The sequence below is a fragment of the Phalacrocorax aristotelis genome, chromosome 22 (genome assembly GCF_949628215.1).
Source record: "Phalacrocorax aristotelis chromosome 22, bGulAri2.1, whole genome shotgun sequence".
In the NCBI taxonomy this organism is placed as follows: Eukaryota; Metazoa; Chordata; class Aves; order Suliformes; family Phalacrocoracidae; genus Phalacrocorax; species Phalacrocorax aristotelis.
Genome location: NC_134297.1, coordinates 2,649,028 through 2,670,459, shown reverse-complemented (window position 1 = coordinate 2,670,459; position 21,432 = coordinate 2,649,028). Strand labels below are relative to the sequence as shown.

At 44.0% G+C, this 21,432-nt stretch overlaps 1 protein-coding gene across 2 annotated transcripts in view; it reads right to left on the bottom strand.

The window, feature by feature from the left end:
* Nucleotides 1–20,409, bottom strand: part of POU2AF1 (POU class 2 homeobox associating factor 1) — a 43,573-nt gene extending 23,164 nt beyond the window's left edge. Inside the window, exons 1-12 of one of the 2 annotated variants that reach the window (XM_075116454.1) lie at nucleotides 20,241–20,409; nucleotides 19,969–20,096; nucleotides 19,203–19,245; nucleotides 18,841–19,112; nucleotides 17,141–17,412; nucleotides 13,789–13,894; nucleotides 13,036–13,182; nucleotides 10,671–10,722; nucleotides 10,092–10,258; nucleotides 9,619–9,735; nucleotides 5,775–5,939; nucleotides 4,257–5,346 (exon numbers count right to left, since the gene is read on the bottom strand). In XM_075116454.1, the coding sequence (XP_074972555.1) occupies nucleotides 5,275–5,346; nucleotides 5,775–5,939; nucleotides 9,619–9,735; nucleotides 10,092–10,258; nucleotides 10,671–10,722; nucleotides 13,036–13,182; nucleotides 13,789–13,894; nucleotides 17,141–17,412; nucleotides 18,841–19,112; nucleotides 19,203–19,245; nucleotides 19,969–20,096; nucleotides 20,241–20,262 (1,563 nt within the window). In that variant the 5' untranslated portion in view covers nucleotides 20,263–20,409 and the 3' untranslated portion in view covers nucleotides 4,257–5,274. Of the gene's footprint in view, nucleotides 1–4,256; nucleotides 5,347–5,774; nucleotides 5,940–9,618; nucleotides 9,736–10,091; nucleotides 10,259–10,670; nucleotides 10,723–13,035; nucleotides 13,183–13,788; nucleotides 13,895–15,121; nucleotides 17,413–18,840; nucleotides 19,113–19,202; nucleotides 19,246–19,968; nucleotides 20,097–20,240 lie in introns of those variants that run through there. The other variant, XM_075116455.1, reaches the window with a different exon arrangement.
* Between the last annotated feature and the right edge of the window lie 1,023 nt (nucleotides 20,410–21,432).

Sequence of the window (21,432 nt, the reverse complement as noted above, 5' to 3'; positions counted from 1 at the left end):
ACACATTTCTGGCTGGCAAATAGGGAAGTTTCCTGCATTCTACCAAAAACCACAACCAATATTTCCTCACCCTGTGAAATCTATGAAGACCTAAGAGTAATACTTTTTTAATGAAACTTTTAAAAATATTTATATAATGCCAGTTATTTCAACCTGCTATCCCCAATTTCATCAGAAAACAGAGCTGTTACCTCCCATGCATCTTCCAGGGTTCGCTTCATTTTAAGTTCTATATGAGCTAAAAATGGCATTTTTTTCATGTCCAGTCCTGGTCCCTGGACAGGACGTTTCATTTTTGCCATGCTAGACGAGGAGATTGCACGGAGGTAGCTGTACCTTTCCAGCATCCAGTTCATTTACCTTACGTAAGGCAGCAGCTCTATTTCCAAAACTTGCTTTAAAACACTTTGACAACTTTAAATAATATCTCCCCCTCTCCCCTGTTTTTACCTGATTAGTGTCAGAGTGGGCCCACGTGATAAAGAGTCTCAGAAAGCTCATGAAGAGGTGTTAACAGCTATATCTCTGCTGCAGTTAAAGGTGTGATTACCCCTGTGCAGAGATACTCTATTAGGTGTCATTTTAGTAGTGCTGGCAGGTGCTTCAGCGCTGAGCGTTGTCTCAGGGCTCTGGAGGGTTACGCTTCTACTCCCCCCGCCTGCTCCACAGCTTGCTCAGTGCTGGCTACTCCTGCCTGCTGCTTGAGAAGTGGGCACACCTTTAGCCACATGTCAAACCCCCTTATCACCAACATGAAAGAGCTGGTTTTAAAGAAGCCAATTCTCCTGAAGAGAAGATGAGGTTGAGGCAAGATATTTGAGGCTTCTAGTGAAACTGGCATGACCACATCCTCCCCATGGGTTAGCAACATTGGTCTGAGCTTAACAGAGCTGAGAGAGGCGTTCTCATACAGCAAAGGAAAGAGCATGTGAAAATGGTAAGTAAGCGTTCAACAAGGAGAGCACGCAACCCATTTTTTATAGCAAGGTTAATAGTATCCCAGTTTACACAACAGTGCCAGCAAGGAAGTCACATAAGGTGTTACAGTCTAACAACATATCTCTCAGCTCCACATCAGGCAGCTACCTAAATTTAATATATTATCAGCAGATTGCACATTTGTCCTCATATTGTGGCACAGACCTGTACAGCTATCTGCTCTGTGCAGACTGTGGTGTGCAGTGGAGAGGTTGTGCCTGTCATTGAACCTATGGCTGCTGTTTAGGCATGACCACTTAGGATTGGCAGTGCATGAGCACTACAAACCACCCTACATCCCATTCCCATTCCTGCTTCTTGGGTGTTGCCTGACCCAGATAAAAAAAAGCACCCCTCCAGTGGGAGAAGCTGTCTCTTGAAGGGCTGGTTTGGTCTCACCACTGAGCTTCCACACTTCCAGGTCTCACAGGTAGCTGAGGACCTGAGACAGGAGCATGCAGTGTGTTCTTAAAGATAGCACCTATTGGCCTCATGCTGCATGGGACCAGCTGCTCTGAATCTACCATCTTCTGAGCTATGAAGATCATCAGAGCACTGAAGCATCTCCCTTATGAGGAAAGGCTGAGAGACCTGGGGCTGTTCGGCCTGGAGAAGAGAGGACTGAGGGGGAATCTTATCAATGCTTATAAGTATCTAAAGGGTGGATGTCAGGACGATGGGGCCAGACTCTTTTCAGTGGTGCCCAACGACAGGACAAGGGGCAATGGGCACAAGTTGGAACAGAGGAAGTTCCACCTGCATATGAGGAAACACTTCTTTTCTTTGAGGGTGCCAGAGCAGTGGCACAGGCTGCCCAGAGAGGCTGTGGAGTCTCTTCCTCTGGAAATATTCAAAACCTGCCTGGATGCGGTCCTGTGCACCCTGCTCTGGGTGTGCCTGCTCAAGCAGGGGGTTGGCCAAGATGATCTCCAGAGGTGCCTTCCAACCCCCACTGTTCTGTGATTCTGTGAACTGCTCTGTTGGGACAAGGATATTTCCAGCAAAATGTTTCTATGCACTGTAGTCTCTGGATTCTAACAGCTTTCATTAAGTAGTGCTGTCCTCCATCCCTTGCAGCCTCTTCCTACTTCTCTGCTGCTCTTTCTCCAGTTGTTTTGCAATCCCCCACGCCAGGCACTGCAAACATGTTTTAGACACCATTTCCCAACTCCATGTCAATAGCTCCAGGTGACATATGCAGTGCAAGTAAAAGCTTGCTGACTGTTGATACAATGATGTCTTGTTGACACAAGGAATGAAAAAAACAACAGAAGAGGACTATTCAAACACTGGTTGTGCATTTTCTGGCTATGAATAACATATTCTTTCCCTGCTTTATTCCCCCCACCCACTAGGGAAAAAAAAAAAAAAAAAAAAGAAAAAAGAAAAAAGGCAGGGGGGTTAAAGGAAAGTAGCTTGGGTCATATCTCCAACAGAGCTGGCACAGCACTACTGAAACGCTGGCATTTCATCAGTCCCTGCCACATGAATTTCTGCAAGCGTATATAAACATGCCTGCACAAAAGTGAGGATCACTCCATCCTTACAAAAGCTGTGAATAACTCCAGAAGTAACCTGCAGTTATAGAGAAAATAAAAGTTTCTTATTTTCAGGTTCTTAACCAGTTGCACATAGTATTTGATCAAAAAGTTTTCCTTGCCAACCAACTGGCAACTTTTCTATGGTGCCTCTTCAGAACATTTGTTTGGTGATAACAAGCCTTTGTTATTAGCAATTTATCCAAAGCCACAGATAGGAAGAGATAAACTGTGCAAATAAAGGGGTATCACACATTGCCAGTGCTGCTAAGGTTATAAAAGGTACATTTCCCCTGAAAGAGTCATAAAAAAATCGAGGGGTTAACTGTGAACTTAAGATACTGCTCAAATCAATGAAATTCACCCCAGCACAGAAGACTTAACACTCAGGATACCTTTGAGTCTTAAAAGGGTTTTCTTGATACACAGGCCAGGAACTGGCTGGCTTGACAGGGAAAGGGAAAGGTGTTTTACAGGCGTGGGGAAGCAGCAGCCTCCAACTGTCTTATGGATCCAGTCCAAGGACAATATGAACAGCTCGTTGATTGTAGCTGGCTTCAGAGCAGGCCTCTAATGTATGAGCTTTGGGAAGCTGAACACAGATGTGCCTGCAGAGAGAATGAATTCTTCCTGGGTTGGTCATGGGATCTTCCCTCTGCAAATCTCATCTATCAGCACCGAGTAACACAGGCTGCCAGGGTGATGCTTTGAATGAAGCCACATCCATCCCTCCCCAGACCAATATTTTCCCTGATATTCTGGAGATGGTGATGTTTACAGACTACAAGTCACTGATGACGTTGCTCTGTTTTAAACATCCAGCTGCAGGAGGATGAAGTAATAAAGAGATAAGCCACTCTAGAAAATACCACATGTATTTTTTTTTTTCTTCACTTGCTGCAAAAGGACTTTGTAATCTCATAGACATTTCCAGACGCAAAAAGCTTTTTTATATTTTCCCTAGTGCATCACATGCCACATACTTGTCACAGTTTTACAGTTTTGTTGCTAGAAAGTTCATATCCAAGAAATGGATATTTTCTTGACCGTTTTGTCTTGACTCACAGAACTAACTCACCAATGGAGTTATCACTCAATTTGGGGCTTGTTATAACATCCCTTCAAAGTAAGAAATCACATGCTTTTGCTGGCCTATACCCAGATACATGCAAATATATGCAAACACATGCAAATACATCTGTTTTTTTTTCAGTGGAAGTTGGCGGGTTTGTAGATATGATGTAGTGAGAAGCAACAGCGAAACACCAGAGAGGACGGCTGACAAAGTCAAGAAGATCTCTGCATTTCTTAAGAGCTTCTATTGAAGTCTGCCTAACAGTAGTTTAAACTGTCCAGGTCTGCAAAACTGACAAGTGCTTTAGAAAACCCCATCCCATTGAGTTAATCAGTGGGTGATCAAGGAAGTTCTGCACTGATATAAGACATCTGCCCTTCACCTTATTGTTCAGTCCTGTTGGAAAAAATAACCGGTGCAACATTGAGAAATCAATTAACTATATTTCAAAATGATGTGTACTGAAGATGAGACACCCTCTGTGAAAGAGTTGTCAAAACATGGCTTTCACTCCCTTCAGGCATCTACCTTCAAATCCTATTGACCCAGCAGACTCACTGTTGTCAGTTGATTGCACAGCAATTCACAAATCATTTCACAGAAAGAATAAGAAGAATCTATTAAAATGCCCCCTTGGATAAGAATGGGAATAGGAGAGCACTTACCACATTGCACTCTGACCCTGCTGTGTACAGGCTCACACGGCTCAAAGGTTTTCTACCCTGTCCGTGCCTAAAAGCTGTTGAAGACCCAAAGGATCTGTCGTTAGCTCAGGTGAGGGTTCAGCTCCCCAGTCTGAGGTGCTTCCAGAGCTATTCTTTGCCATCAGAGCTGGAGACTTGGATTGGATCAGATGTCTCAAAGAGGAATCCCTTCACCGGGAAGCACTCAGAAGCCACAGGAACCTGCGCTGCTGAGAACCTGCCCCATATACTTGCTCTTATAAGCATCTCTTCTTTGTTGGGGTGGGGTGAGAGACTGTGGCAATGGACAGCCGCTTCAGCTTTCTTCCACAAAGTGCTAAGAAATGGGGTAGTAGCAGCTTGCAGGAACCCTCAACTTGGATCTTTTGAGTTCAGATGTCCATTCTCTCAGGTGAAATACAGCTGTGGATGACTCCTCAGGCTAACTTGACCTCTTCCATCCAGTCTTTTCCCTCCCCTCAGGTTCCTGCATTCCCAGGCTAGCAGGAACAATGGAGGTAATTGCACATCACAAAGGCTTCAGCCTTTCAACCAGTACCTCTGTACAGGACCTAACAAGAGGCACAGTTCAAATATGTCCTAGAGCAGTAATACTCAAACTTTTGAAGCCAAACTACCAGCTTGTGTTCTGTCATCACCATGAGTTTTGGTTGCCACCAAATCAAAGGCTGGCTGTACTTTGAACATTTGCTTATTTATGTAACAGCCATTTGCTTTGCTTGCCTCCTTACTTGCAAGCAATTCTTGAGATTTATTAGTATTATTTGTTAACAAAATAAAGTTTTCAACCATTTGAAAGCTCATCTTCTGATATCTTACGTGCTACTTGTGGTCCACATGTTGAGAAACACTGCCATCCCACCCTGGTTAAACACTCCAGAAGCAGGGATGTGTTGGTTAACCATCCTCACAGTTTTTCTAAGAGGCCTTGTGCAATCAGCAAGCTGAAATTGAAGCCATTCCAGAAATCACAGGCAACCTAGGATCTGGCATTTCGGCGACAGGATATGAATGCAGATGCAACTTTCCCTTTCTTCAGCAAATGCCTAACCTGCCAAAAAAATGTATAAGTTCATAATGTACCATCTGAAACTGTGCATGCAGACACCCCAATACATACATACACACTTATATACATGTGTATGTGTAACTAAATAGACATATAAACATACAATAGACTACAGTGAGCTCCAGGATCCTTTTCAAACCTGTAGGCATGAAACCTGGTCATCCCTTGAGATTTGCTACCTTTATTAAAGAACTACACATTGACACCTCCCCAGATGTATTTGGAGTACCAGCTAATACCTGTTTTGTGCTCCTCAATTACTGATTTAGTGAAGTGGGGAACCCCAAGCCTACACCGCTGCAAAGTCAGACCCATGCCCTATGACTTGTCCTCACTGTTCCCCTGGTAAGGACAGACAGCAGTGATGTGCACAGATGTGTTAAGAAGCAGCAGCAATGTGGATCCTGTACCTGATCCCCAGCTTTTCCAGAAGGAGCCATGTGGATTGGCTGATCGTTGTCTAAGTTTCGGATGCTCGGGTCTGCCCCGTGGTCAAGGAGCAACTGGACGATTTCTTTCTGGTTCTTGTCATGAGGCAATGCAGCTGCCATATGCAAAGCTGTGTTGCCATGTGCCTAATGCAGTGAAAGAAAAAGAAAAAGAAGGAGGAAAAAAAAAGATAGAAACCTGATAAGCTGTGCCACCTACTCAAAATTGTCCTAGAACTGGTGACTTGTGAAACAAGAGCTGTAGAAGCCTCACATGATCACTTACTGGAAGGTCAGGGAGTATCCCTGCGCTGTTTCTGCAACGTATGGCTGCTCATGTAGGAGACCTGTGGATTTACATTTTTCTCTCTGATGGAACACTACAGATTGGGGGGCTTTGATTCTTTAGGTACAGCTAACAAATAGCACTGTATCAGCAACGTTCTTAATCGCTCTGCAACATTCTGCTAGATCGTACCCCTGTGTAATCAGAGACCTGGTAAGTTATTTGAAAAAGAGAAGGACAGAGGCCAAGTAACACGCATCTTTATCCAGGAGAAACATTAGGAACTATTTCACTGGGAAACATTTAAGTCAATCTAAGGGACACAGACATTATGCTGTGTTACCCACCACACATGCGCTATGCAAGGATCAACAATAGCAGACCCATTTGTGCTCCACACATTTCCACTACTCCCTCTTACAACCACTTGCAAGTGCCAGAAAGTTGCAAAGAGCCCTTGACACAAGTTGAAAGCCCGACCCAATAGCGTATTGGTTATAGGCAAGGCTCAGACTCATCTCTTCAGTAGGAGGCATCTTTGACTGTGCGTTATCTCTCAGGTCACCAAAATCATGGCATTAAAAAGAGGTGCTTTGAAAGGTATCAAGCTGTCCCAGTGGTCCAGCTGAGCCAGAGGTCCAGCAGCCCCTGTCCTTCAGTGACTTTGTGTACCATGGACCAAACAGGGCTGCAGGTGGCTCGGCTCTGCAGCAGACAAAATAAATCATGCTGGGCTCCAAACCTTCTCCTGGTTCCTTCCCAGAGTGCTGAAGGTAATGCTTGGCTTTATTGTCATGGCACTGTCATTAGGCAGAGGCCTGAGGTCAAGGGCCTGCTTAGCATATATTGACTCCAACTTTTTCAGTAACAGGATTTGCACAGAAACGATAGACAATTTTTTTTTTTTTTTATGAAGCCACGGGGGGGCGCAGGATGGATCATGCTGCAATTTGTCGCAGAAAAGCTCTGGTATCACCAGACCGTGTAGAAATCTGTGCCCCTGCCTAGTCAGGTATGACTGGTAACAGTTTTAAATGAGAAAAACGTAATAAGCAAATGCATAAGGAAAGGTATTTTTAGGCTGCAAGAAGTCTCATTTAGGCAGCTGTGTATTATTTCTCTCAGAAACAATCATACATCTGTCATAAACTTGGAATGGTTGGACACAAATTGCAACGTGTATTACTATTCCACTTGTTAAAAGGAATACATATGATTTTCGTGTCCTATTTACCACTGAGACATATGGGACACTGAAGCACAAAACAAGATATCAAAATCTTATTGTCAGACAAGGCATTTTTTACAAGCCCTGAACAAGCAGATCGTTGTCAATTTTATTATCCCATGGAGTCAAGGGACAGTTACTAGCCTTTTATAGGACTTCTCGTTAAAATGGAAACATCTGTACTTGTTTGCTGCATCTTTGTGGCAGGAGCACTCGATAGCTTCGAAATCCAGGCATGAGGCTGACAAAACACAGCAATCTGACAATGCCTGATCCTGAAGCCTCCCATTGACTTTAATAGGGCTTATGTGAGACAATGGTCCAGATCACCAATATGTGGGCTCTTGGAATCCTTCAGGTGAAAAATACCCAAAGGGCCTCAATGCTTTTCTCATTGTGAAATCCACAAGGAAATGGATTTGGAACAAGACTACCGCAGCAAGCAGTGGGTGAACCAGGGAAGGCAAAACATGAACTCCAGCATCCCTGTTTTCTTGTCTTCATACTTGGAAGAGCTAAAAAGCCAGGATGGCTATCAGACAACCTTTCCATCATATTTCTCACTGTCCCAGACAACTCAGCAACAAGACTGAAGACTCCAAGTGATCCTATCACAGTAGGAAACTCTCACAGGATTGTGATCAAGAGACAACAGCAGACTCCTATGGACAAGCTAGCACCTGCCTAATGGATCTTAAAAGATACAGAAAGAATGCAGTGAAAAGGCAGCATAAGACCCTTCACTGTGCAGAAAGACAGAAACTTAGTGTTATTGCCCACATCGACAAAGCAAAACATGCTTCCTCCAGTCCAACAGAAATCTGTAGGGGAAAAAAAAAACTCTGAAGCTGCCCAGTATCTTCTTCCCAAGTGAGCAACTGATGTGATAGAAAACATTCAATTCCTTTCTGATGGACTCAAATATGTGGATGTTCTGGGGAGTACAAGCAAGGCTGAGAGACTGAAAACGTTGAAATAAAAAGCTAAATGCACTAACCCTCTCAAAACAGGGATCCCTACCCTTGACCTCCCCTCCCTCTGTCCTTTCCTGCTCAAGGGTACCCTTCTGCAGAAGCACCCAGAATCATCGACTTAGTTCTGCTGAGAGGGGGCAGCTAGTCAAGAGCCAAAGCTCTGGCTGATGGTGCAGAGTGATGTCTCACCTAAGGCACAGGAATGTAAGGATTTTCGTTTAGGAGGATGGGTGAAGCTGATACAGCTGCAAGATAGTATCACTGCTTGGTATCTGCTCAGAGGTGAAGTATGGGGCAGCAAGGGGATGGATGACACAACAGCAGCTCTGTAAAGATTTCTAGCTTGCTTTATACAACCTAGGAATGGCTGTGCCTCCAGAAACCCTGCGCTGTTACCAAAACTTCAGCCAGTAAGCAGGATTTTATACAGTGCCTAAAGCAGGATCTCAAGCCCCCAGAGTCAAAGGTGGTCTACTTGCCACAGTGCTGAGGCTCCTGCATGCTCAGCAAGGACGCTGCCTTGTTTCAAAGAGCTGCTTTCCCCATGCTTCACCTGCTTGGCAACGTCAGCCACTGCTTCACTGCTTGTAGCACATGCATGCCTTTTGTTATTGTTCATAGCACCTGTTAGGGCTTGGTAAGCCCTGTGAATATTTTGGTTCTCCTGGTTCAAACTTGCAGGCAGCCATCACAATAACCAGCTTGTGCCCAGGCACAGAGCCAGAAGACCTGAAAATAATATTTAAGGCAGAAAGAGTCACCACGTCCCTTGACTGCAATAGGAACTTTGTCCTTCCTATGGATGGCATGTTTGACAGGAGAGATTACCTGATATATATATGGCCGCCCTAAACTGCTGTCTTTCAGCATTACGTTGCTGCCAATAGTGAACTATTGCATCATTGCAGATCTATTTTCTCAGCCTTCAGCTTAATGTAATAAAGCTCATGGTCCTCCTCAAGTAACCACTTCCCATGTTCTTCCTCTTTCCTGGTTATCTTGGTCTCTCATTCTGTCAGCTTCTGCCTTCTGCAAGAGGGGCCTGAGTTTCAGGACACAGAGTTCAAGCCAGACACTGCTTTCCAGGCAAAGCGTCTATTTACTGGAAAATGCAGTTTTAGCTTAAAAAAAAGGTCAGATTCACAAACTGTTGCTCTTTCCCTCCAGAATAAAACATGTGTGTGAAGAGAATAAATGGTTTGTGCAGGACCCCACAGATCGCCTAATGCCTTCGTCTGCATGCAGTCTCCCACTGCAGCACAGCTCTCACACTGCTCTCAGCATTTCCTTTGTCTGTGGATGTGCACACAAATCCTGGGCATGCATGGCCTGACTCACCTTATTGTTGACAAAGTCCCTGGACTTGAAAGCATTCAGCTCCAAGAAGTATCTAAGCAGGGAGATGTTTCCATCCTGGACTGTATAATGAAGAACTGTCTTGTTGCTTTTCACATCCTATTTAAAAACAGAACCAAACAAAATAAGAAATGTTCTGCAGAACAACCTGAAGATACTGTATAAACCCATCAGAGAAAAGTCCAGGCCAGCTCTGCAGCTAATGTAGAGCACCTCCTTCCCTGCAGCGGCCCTCTTACTTTCCAGTGTTTGCTTCAGGGTGAAAGAAAGTAACTCCAAACAGCAGCAACTAACTCTGCAACCAGTCACTTAAAAGGCGAACAGGCTTGGTCCTTCTGTCAGCGGTTCATTCTTTCTGCAATTCTATAGTTTGAGCATAGCACAAGCATCAGGCAGGACAGGGGACAGTTCCTATCCAGACAAACAGCCTACGGATAACAGAGCTGATCCCTTACCCGGCTGTAGATGGAGGCTCCTGTCTGCACCAGGAGATGGATACAGGACTCCAGCTCTTCACTCTGGTGCTGAAGGTCTTTCTGCTGCTCATCCATCAATGTCTGGCAACCCTGCTCCCGGAGCAGGGCATTGTGGGCCAGGACAGCACAGTGGAGCGGGGTATGGCCTGGAAAACCAAGTACGGGAGGAAGAAAACAACAGTCCATACAAAGACACTGATGTACAGAGAGGAAGCAAGGGCTGGCAGGGAGAGCGTATGCATCTCTGCACATGTGTTGTTAAGACACAAGCTCTTCTCTGGTTTCAGAGGTACCATTTTGGCTGTAGAGACACTTTATGGGGCACGCCAGCATGTGCTCAGTTCCAATGGTGCATTGAATCACCATTGAATCATCAGCACCATTGAATTCCGTGGCATTTGAGTGCACAGCAACAACTCTCCCCAGCGCGTTTTCTGGGGCCACTCTGGCCTCCTAGCACACCACCAAATACCAATAAGCATCAGTCAATGAGATAGGCAATACAGTTTTCCATTTTTTTTAATACCACTATAAAATATTTGTACAAAAGGGTTTTACCTTCAAAATCCTTCATTTCTAAATCAAGAGGGAAACCTAGTGACAGTATAACCTATAGAAGCAACAGAGAAATGGAAAATTTTAGTTCAGCAGGATACTGTCTAATCCAAAAATCAGTCAAAACTAACAAAATTTAAAAACAAGCAAAGAAACTACCAGATAATTATCATTTAACTACAAAGGAGTCCTTATCTGACACTAGATTTCAGTGCTGTGAATCTATTTCCTAATAGGGACATTCAGGGTTACACATGATGATCATGTTCCCTAGTTTCCTAAACCCCACCAAAGTACAGTATCCTATTAGATTCTCAGTTCAGAACACTAAAATTACATCACTGCCCCCAGTTTAAGAGTGCCAGCCTCCTCACTTTCACCCTGGATTAAGCAAAGACATAAATAACACAATTTCATATTTATTCTGAGTTATTCTTGGCAAGGATAAATGAAAATCTCTCCTTGACATGCACAGCCAAACTTTATTACCTAAAAGTTTGCTGACACTAGAAATTCTTAGACTGGATTTATTTATTTTTTCTTTTTGATGTGCAGCAGTGTGACAGTTAAAACCACGACTTGTTGCAATGGCTGCAACAATGAGGATGCAGAGCCTACAAACGGCATGAAATAGTGGTCTGGAGATGAGCATTGCTTGGATTTAGCAAAGAGTAAAAATTTGAAATCTCTTTAACTTAAGAAAATGATAGATTTGATGTGATGCAGCCAAGTAGCTCCTTGTCTCTATTATTACAGATAATGCATTTTTTGCTCTTGATTGAATAAAGCACATTGTTCACATTACAGCATCTTGGCTGAGAAATTTTGCAGTGCCGTGACTCATCCAGAACCTTGTCAAGTTAGACAAGGTGCAGGACAAAATCCTTCTGCTGAAACATTATCCAGAACAGTTAGGGCTTGTGTTCCCTTTTCATAACAATAATAAAATATATACAGATCATATATTGACAAGTAGCTCTGAGCTGCCAGATGATTAGAGATTAGATGCTTAATCCATTAGAAAAACAACTAAACCAAACAAATAAACAAACCAGCTGTAAAGCATTCATGGCTTTGACCACACCAAGAAGCAAGCCTGCGTGCATTTTCCCTTTTTATGTCAAGGAGAAAAAAAATAAAACAAAACACAAACCACAAACCACCACAAGGCACTCTGGGAGGCTTTGTTGGAATCATCTGGATGTAAAACACCTTTCCCCACTAAACAAAACACCTGCTTTCCAAAGAACTTGCAATGTTACACATTAACTGCCTGTTCATGACTTAACCCAGGGCGTGTACAAGGCAGAGCTAATGAATACTGGAGATGGACTGCCAGCATGCCAGGTACTCCCTGCCACTTCCACTGACATATCCCTCATCTTCAGAGGACCCTGTGCCCTGCCCTTAGTTAAACTTATCAGCAGCCATCCTGCTGCAATGAAATGCTGCTTTGAAGCTGCCTTTAATCAGTCCTGATACGAATCAAAGAAGGCACATTTTATTAATTCCATTTTATGACCAGTAGCTAAGCATTTAAGACACATTTCACAATGCTTATCTTTGCTATGTAATCCCTTCCAAAAATTCCCACAGTGCCTTTTCTAATGTGCTAATTTGCTCTTCAGGGCTTTTAGAGTCTCACTGGCACACAGCTTAGATGTAGACCCTGTCTACGAGAAAGATCTGTGAAGCAATAGGGAAGCAAAGATCTGGTTATATAAATCATGAAAGCTCTAATAGATTCTGGCCATACAGGAGCGTTTAGTTTCTCTCATGCCCTGGAAAATCTGGATGGATCCTGGTTTTGCATAATATCTGGAAAATATTTCTTATTTTGAAGGCTGTGCCTGTGCTGGCTCTGTCTTGCAGGGTCGCATCTGCTCTCTCTTCAGCTGGCCTGAGTCTGAACACAATTCGTTGCTCCTCTCTGGATGGCACTGACATCAGGGAGGGGGTTCCACACTGGTTTTATCGCTCCCTCTCTCCTCACACCCCACAGCTGCCTGCAGCCTCAGGGGAATCCCCTCCAACGCAGGCATCAGTACAAGACTGGGGGCTCAAGCCAGAGCAAGCCCACTCTGACTGGCTTGCCATCAGCAGATTTAGAGCTATGATCTGTGGAAAGAATTTCTTTTCCCCCCACAGATACGCTAAAGCTGTTTCCTCTGTAACAGGAGGCTGATGTTAGCTGCAAATATAGTCCGTGGGAAGTTGATTCCTAAACACAATGGAAAAGACGACTTTGGTCAGTCTTCTACGCTTACTGACATCTTGCCTTCTGAGGCAGTTATTTAAAGACACCAATATTGAGACTTCATTGTAGCTTTATATTGCTAGCAATTAAAACCATAAAAGCTTTTCCTACCTGAAGAACTTGGGCATACCCATATGTTGCAGCAAGGTGTAAAGCTGACTGCCCTTTGTTGTCCACAGCATTGACATCTGCTCCTGTCAGGATCAAATCATAGACAATAGCTGGCTGCCTGGCAGTGACGGCCACCAGCAGAGGAGTCTGAAAATAGCAGCACAGCAGATAAAATGTGAGAGTCTAGAAGCAGATGTTACCATAAGACAAAGAACAGGGGAAGGCAGTTTGGTATCTAGAATCCCAACAATTGTGGTACATAAACCAAAGACAGCTCACAGGCAGATTTTGAATCCCACATATTAGGGCCCGTGGTATCATGAAATGGGGGGCGTTTCACGGCTCCTGCTGAACCCCCTTTAGTATTCTTCATCCCTTATTTGGATGATAACTAACTCCAGCATTTTTGAAACACTGTTTATGTCAGGTGCAGCACTCCTATCATAAATCTGTTGTTGATAAAGCCTCCAGCCTCAGACACTACTACCAGTATACATATACTTTCATGGACCAGTGTTGTCTTAGATCATTCTACGAACCATGGGCTGAAAAGAGAAAAAGTTCATTCTCATCCCACCTAATATTAGGATCCTGCCAGAGGCACCTAATCAAGGTATATCAATGCCCAAGGTTTCCTTTGCAGCCAACAGAGAGGCAGAGCTGGATTTTTCAGTACATCCATTGCTCTCGGTCATGAAAAGCCCATGCCCATCCCAAACACCGCTGTTTGCAGGAGAAAGTGGTCCATATTACCTTTCCTCTGTGTTCCTTGGCATCAAGTCTTCGCAGCAGTTTCATGCGCTCTGCAGCTGCCAATGTATACGCCCTCATACCTTTAGCTGCATAAATATGTAGAATTCTAAGACAGTAAATAAAGACACCGATCACTGCTTGACCATGAACCACCCTGGAAGCAAACAGTTTTACAGGGTAGCATAGCCACTTTGGGGGTTTTATACCCAGTGTTCCACAAAACCATGCCATAAGCCCCAAAGGGCTTGACCTTGAAAGCATCCACTCCCGTGGGAAGGGCTTCCTACTTCAAAATAACTGCAGCTTTCAAGAGCCCTCAGCACTCCTGAGATTTGACATGCTGTCTCCTTTCCACTTCAGCACTTTCTTTCAGGTGAGGCTCGCCCTTGTGCTGGGAGGCATCTAAGTCCTCCACAAAGCCTAGGGCTGGGGCCCAGTGTACCATATCATATTTATGTGTCACTTGTTGGGGTGATATGACCTTGTATGCATTGGTGATATCTCACCCTCTGGGGTGACAAACAGCCACTTCTAAATGGTGTGTTTGTAAACAGACTGTTAGGCTTCTTTACCAAAACTACTGGTAAGAGGGACCGTGTCCTTATCTTGTGCATAAGACAAAGATTTGTCACAACCCATAGCAGTTATGGGCTTGCTGGTCACACGGCTCTTAGCAATGGAGAAAACACTTAGTGCTTCACTTTGATTGCCTGGCTCTGTGGCTGGCGCTGGAGAAAATTACACAGAGCTGCTCACCACTTCCATTCCCCTAGATCCTATTTGCAAGGACACTCGGCATGCACAGCTAGGTCTGCAGTTTCCCTTTGCACAAGAGTAGACTATCCTACAAGCAGTCATACCACCCCCCGGGGTTTGTTTATCTACAGACAGCAACATTTGATACCTTTTAGTCAGAAGGTGGTAGGCAGTCCTTTCTTTCCTTGGGTAATTTTGTACCCCAGAGCCACACCTTGCAATTTCAGGAAGTAGAAATGCAACTTTATGGCTCGTCTGATTTTCAGTCAAGCTCAGCGTTAGCTGTGGCTGCACACCCACACATCCCCAGGGATGCCAATAGAGGATAATAGTGATTGAACTAACATCTGAACTGCAGGAGCGCTTCTGTGAGTTAGGACTGCTTGAGCAAACAGTGCCTCCAGGCCATATTTAGATTATGGAGTTCCTCCTTAGTCTGCCTTAATGTGCAAAATTAGCAGAAAGTCTAACAGCTATTCTGTGGTTCTAGCCTGTACATATGTTATTGAACTAATTGCTATGTCAATGCTGTGTTACCCTTTTGGACAGGAAATAAAACACTCTAGGCATATGAAAGTTACTGTAGATCTTTATTGAAAAAGATTTTGTCTTTTTCTAACCAGAACAACCCAGAAAGAAATTCTGAAACAGTTCATCATTGTTTTCTATTTGCACACAGAATTTACATACATTGGAGTGAAAGAAATTTAAAAGCAATCTTAGCAACCACAGGCTTGATTCACAACTGCATTATCCCAGTTTTACCTATTGAATGTCTTTGTACTTATAAAACTGGAGTAAGCAGTGGTGAACTAAGCTCTTTCTAATTAATTTCTTTGCTGGGTTTTTCTGCAAATGTAAGCCACTAATTTCAATCCACCTGAGCTACTGCTATTTTCAAACAACTTTATGATCACTTACATGATCTATTGCTTATTTCTTCCAGATTTGTCAATATTAAATAACAAAATATGCTTTGAAAGTCGTCCAGACTTTCAGCCTGAGCTTGCAAACCTCACTCAGGCATAAACTGTAAGGTCACTTGAAAGGCCTGGGTGGCAACTGGAGTGCTGGACACCAGGTAATAAGCAGTGCAATAAATTACTTTGCAGTTAGTCTTGCAAATATTAAAATCACCTAAGGATGCTGGGCTTTAGGAAGCAGAAAAACCCAGAGAAATTGTGTTCACCAGCCAAGAGTCCCTTGTTTATTAAGAAAGCAATAAACAGAGCTAGAAGGGGATATATCTCCTGCAAATATATTTGCCTGTGGCATGGCACTCCTGAACATCAACAATAATATTTACAGTTGCATCAGAGGAAAAAGTAAAGCTACTCATTCTCCAGGAAAGAAAATCAAAAAGCTATAAAGAAAATGTGTGCACCTGTGGGCCTGGGAGACTAGAGCACAGAGAAACTTTCCGTATCAGTAAGGCACAAGAGAGGTCATTAAGGTTCCCTAGCTCAGCATGACATCACCAACTTCACACTCAAATGCTACAGAACAAACAGAAGTATTGCTGGCTAATAGTAAAGCCGTGAATTCCTTGTTAAACTGAAGTCCAGGTTTTGGAAGACCCTGTCTTCTCAAAGATCTCCTGATTTAGGGCCATGTCTTGCAATCCTGACTCAGGCAAAACTCCCGGTGACTTCAGTGGGACCAGGATCTGTCCATTGGTAGAACATGCAGCATTACCAGCCAGCCATAGAATCAGCCCCCCAGCTCAAAGGTGGGTAATTTAGAGTCCAAATACATTCTACAGCTGAAAGACTATGACTCGAAACCACTGTCCCACACCTAAATGGCTGTCTTCCAATGGCAGACAAGGCGAGACCTTCAAGTTACACCTTTGTGTGAACTCAACCTTTTTGTCTAGGCTACTTTGTGTTGCTCTGTAAATAGGGATGTCTGACTGCACTGACATTTAGTTCAGCTGTATCGACTTTTTGTCTTCAGACTAATGCACCTACCTGCGCCAGTAGAACAAAACTGCACTTTACATTTTCCTATTTTCCAAAGGAGGAGTTCAATTTAGGAAAGAAAAAGGTAAATTTAGTCCCCAAAAATGTTCTCTAGTGGCCTACGTCAGGCAGAGGTTCCTTCACTGGCAGGGTAAAGACACACACACGAAGCATTTACATTGAGCTCTGGAAAGCAGTCCTATTGAACTAGGTCTTGCCAATATTTAAAGACAAGCGTACCTTCAACAAATGCTACAGTTGGCCACAGCTACACTATAGTATGACAATTTGAGACCACACCCTGTGTCTGAGGATGAAAGTCACCTTGTGCTGACGCTGTGCACAAGAACTATGCAGTATCAAAAGCCTGCCTGGGAGGTAGCAGGAACTGTAACAGCAGAGAAATCTTGTGCTGGGCCCCAGGACAAAGCAAGTTTCACACAACATACAAGTCATGGTGTGCTAGAGGTGGACACCCGAATTGCAAGTAAAGTTCCCACCCCGCCCCCCAGCCTGCTTTTCCTCTGTACTCAAAACTCACTGTGGTGCCAAGTGGAGTATTGAGTAGGTGAGGGTCAGGCCCCAGATGTGCAACTTAAAGCCCTTCAACAGAGAGAGCATGGTTTAAAACATACGTATCATTGTCTTCATCTTCTAGAAGCAGCTTCTCAATAGGCAGTGTGCCGATGACTCGTCTGGCATCCTCCAGCTCCTGGGGGGCTGGTTCAGGAATGGAGATTGGCAAGGGCACAAACTGCGGCCCCGAAAGCGTGGAAGAAGCTGGCTGGTACTGCAAAGTGGAGGCTGGCAGTGCAGAGAGGGGCTGTGCCCATGGGAAGTATGTGAGGGGTGGCTGCTGATCCGTCACCTCGAGCTGAGGCACTACAGCGGGGGTGGTGCTTCGGGGCTGTTAAAATAGAAGAGAAATAAAAAAAAAAACCCAACATAAAACAATTGGCCAGGTGGGGCAGAGGGAGGACACATAACAACAGACTAAGGATGCTCAGTCTCACTTTTAACATCCCTTTTCCTGTCTCTCTGGGTAAAGCGTTATACTGTGTGTGACAGTTTTCCCACGCTGGCTCCCATGAGAGCAGTGGCTGTGGGTGTCTCAGGTGCTTGCTGCCAGTAGCTCACACTCGAGTCAAGTTCCCTCTAGCTTTCTGTTCCCACTCCCACCCTCACTGTAAGCCCTTGAGACAGTTACACTCTGCTGAAAACTGCCTCCTTTCTTGCAAGTTGAATGCACGGGCACAGCTTTGCTGCCAAAAGGCTGAAGGCAGCTCATTCTGGCCTATGTGACAGTCCATCCTGATCAGCCTCTGTCTGCCAAGGAAGAGCCACATTTGAAATGATAGCCCTTCCTTACCAGTGAGGGCCACAGGACACAGCCTTTGCTGATTCGGTGTGTCAGTTCCAGCAGCTGAACTGAAACATTAAAAGGAAAATAAGCGGCTTGACTTCAATCAAAACAGAATTCTCTGCCCTTTCTCTCTAAGAAAGAACAAATCATCTTGGGCCAGCCAAAGAGATTTTGTCCAGCCTGAACCCAAATATTCTGCTATGTTTATGTGTTATCTTGGCCTTGCTCTTCCATCCTCAAATAGCAATTTTTGAGAAATATATTGCCAAGTCATTCTTCCTGCTTCACCTGGAGGATGAGTTTCCTGGAATGTAATTTACTTTTCTTTAAAATTATTTGTTTTATTTTTGGCATCAAATAGTGAAGAAACTCCTGGATACTGCTCATCTCTCTGGCAGGACTGTGTCCTAAGTACTTGTCCAGACAATAGCATTTATTGATTGTAATGTGCAGCCACTCAGTGAACTACTTTAATTCTGCTTCCTCAGGTATTCCAAATCCAAGCTGAAGAAGAGTTGGAAGTGATGACAACAGTAAATGTAGCATTCCCCATTATTATTCTTGAGCTACAAACTATGTAAATGTAAATAACTGTTCATAGACTTGAACAAATTCAGGGCAATGGCAATCCTGCTGCTGACTCGATGAGAGATGACTCATTTCCCAGGACAACAGCAAAGGACAGTGTATGTGTTAATAACGTGGGAAGTCTGGAGGAGTGCAGAGAGCTGGGGAAGTCGCAGTGAAATATGCCTGATTTCAGTGCAATCACAACTTTTTGTCCTGATCAAACCATACTAATGTCTAGCACAGTGCAGACAGGGCCAGTGCAAAAACAACTATGTGGCATGGATGGAAAGACACACAACATTATAGTAATTAAATTATACTAATTACATCCAGCACTTGCTATGGCCATTGCTAGAAGGTGAGGAATTAGCTGTAATTTATATGTAGGTATTTTTGACTTACTGCAAAATTGGTGATCAGCGGTTGAGAAGTATAAGTCAGAACAGATGAAGGTCCAACCAGTGTGTAACTGGGACACATAGGCTGAACATACATATCTGCTGTGTATGGACAGCTGACTGCTTCGTGGGACACATAATCAGGGTAAGTGGTCCACTGAGTTAAAGGTTGTAAGGATGTGGGAGAGGGCTGGGAGATCCAGCCAGAACAGAGTGCTCCTTCATCTGTGACAGGCAATGCAGAGGCAGCAACATCCATATCAATGCAAGGCTGGCCTAAAAAACAGGAAAGGATTAAAGGCCAGTTCAGCATAGCCTTCCCTGCAGCAGGGCTCACAAACACTTAGAAAGTCAGGGAAACATTACCCATTGGTGAATAGGAAGGAAGTGGCTGATGGGGCAAAACAACCTAGAAGAGAGAAGAAAAGTATCCAGGGATTAAGACCATAAGCATTAAATTCAACCCCCTCTGAGAAGCACTAAGGGGTAAGAGCATGTTAACTGTTATCTGATTATCAGCTACTACTTCAGTGTCAGTGCCTGAATGTTCCCACCTGCCTCTACAGGAGGGCCAGGAGAACTGAGCATGGCAGCCAGTACACACAACCCCAGCCTATTCATGGGCCAAGCCAAAGTCCACGTGTCCCTTCAGTGCAAGGTGGGGGGGAGGGGGGCTTAAACAGTATTTGAACCTTCTGTTGCAGAGGGAATTCCTCTTTAGAGAGGAGCCAATCTGCTTCCTCCTGGGAGGACAGGTAGAGGTAGGCTGAAACTAAGAAGCAGATAGCCAAGGATGGCTCTGGCTGATCCCCTTTTGTGCTCTTTAACAAGGTGCTTAACTTCCAAGCCACTTTCTGTTCCTAGGAATTAGATCCTGCCAAGTGCATAGCACTTTCACCCTTCCATTAAGTCAATGGTGATTGAGGGTGCTCCGCACCCTAAAGGCACTCCACCTAAAGTAAAGATATATTTAATAGTATCTCCAGGTAACATGAGGCTGCATTGCCTTCAAAATACTTCAGAGATGCAAACATTTCTCTCATTGCCAAAGTACTGCCAGCTTCTGCCAGAGCTGGTCAATCATTTAGCTACCAAGGAAGAATTTTCCGTCTGTGTTTGTTTTTTCTCTTACCGTTGTACCTGCCGTTGCACTGGCATTTTGGACATTTCCCCGTTTCCTTTTCAATAGCTCCTTCACTGGCTCTTTGACACGGACACCTTGATAGGGGCGAGGCTGCGGCTGCTGTTCTGGAGCAGAAGCTGAGAAAAAAAAATGCAGGTGACATTTATTTTCCTTTCCTGCCATTTGCACAGAGCCAAAAGTCCCCATGGCATCCTGCTTGTCTGCAGGCTATACTAGTCAACATGGCTGGAGTCCGGACTCATAAACAGTTTCTTCCTTACCTAATGATGTCTTTTTGCCCATACTTAATGTCAGATAGCATAGCCCTTCTCTCCACCTTTGCTGCTTGGATGCTGTGATCACACAGACGGATCATGAGGACAACCTAACCTGACATAAGTATGCTTGTAATTCCCTCCAGCTGTTAAATAGTTGCAGCAATACCAAGAAACTCAGCCCCCCCACCCCACAACTTTTTTTTGTTGTGTTTTGTTTTGCGAAAGAGGATTCATACATACTATACAGCACGAGAGCTTGTGCAAGCCTCACAGCCAGGATGGTCTGGAAGCCAGAGCTGGCAGATCTGCTGGTCTGCAGAAGCCATGTCCTTTCAGGCACAGAGTATAATGAACATTTTTTTGTCGAATAAACAGGCATATTGCTCTAGATATTTGTGAAAGCCAGAGAGGATGTAATACAAGGAAAAGGTGTTGCTGCTGTTATGCGGAGGATAATACTCCATTCCTGAAAGCAATGGCTATCAACAGACCTCCACCTCCCTATGGGGATATATTTTATACATGTGTGAAATGAGAGTAGTAGTGGTGAGCCACACACTCTGAAAAAGAGGTGAAAAAACACATCCCTCTTCAAAACTTACCAGCTATGTAGACAAAAAATAAAAATAGAGAGAGGCAACAAACAAATGCTGGTTTTCCTCAAACTGTCTCTAGACTAAACCTTCCATTCTGCTGCCTTCAATGAGGTTTTAGTGTGTTAATTGTGATGTTCTAATATTTTTTTTTCTCCTTAATCCCTGAGCCTGACATTCTGTTTTCTTTAGGCTTCTGACAAAAATAGAATGTTTATTTTAGTCCTCCTGAGTTCACTTGTGTGTATCTGCTTTAAGCTGCTTCAGTGCTACTGATCTGCACTGCAGCAATTTACACCCACCTGAAGGACAAATCAGACTGAGTATATCCAACAGGCATATACTATAGATTGGTTAGTAGACACCTAGCCTATGGCATAACATAATTGCTGGCCAGGTAGATACATAAAAAAGTAGAGATTAGATATTAAAGAGAAATACATTAAATTCTGTACTTAGATGCAAGCTATAAATGCAATCCCAATTAGAAAAGCATCCTCATTTGGAAAGCCATTTAACTCATCACTAGCTTGACATGCATACCTCATAGCTTTTGAGAACAGGCAAGTATACTTAAGTGCCATCCTGGACCAGAGTCATGT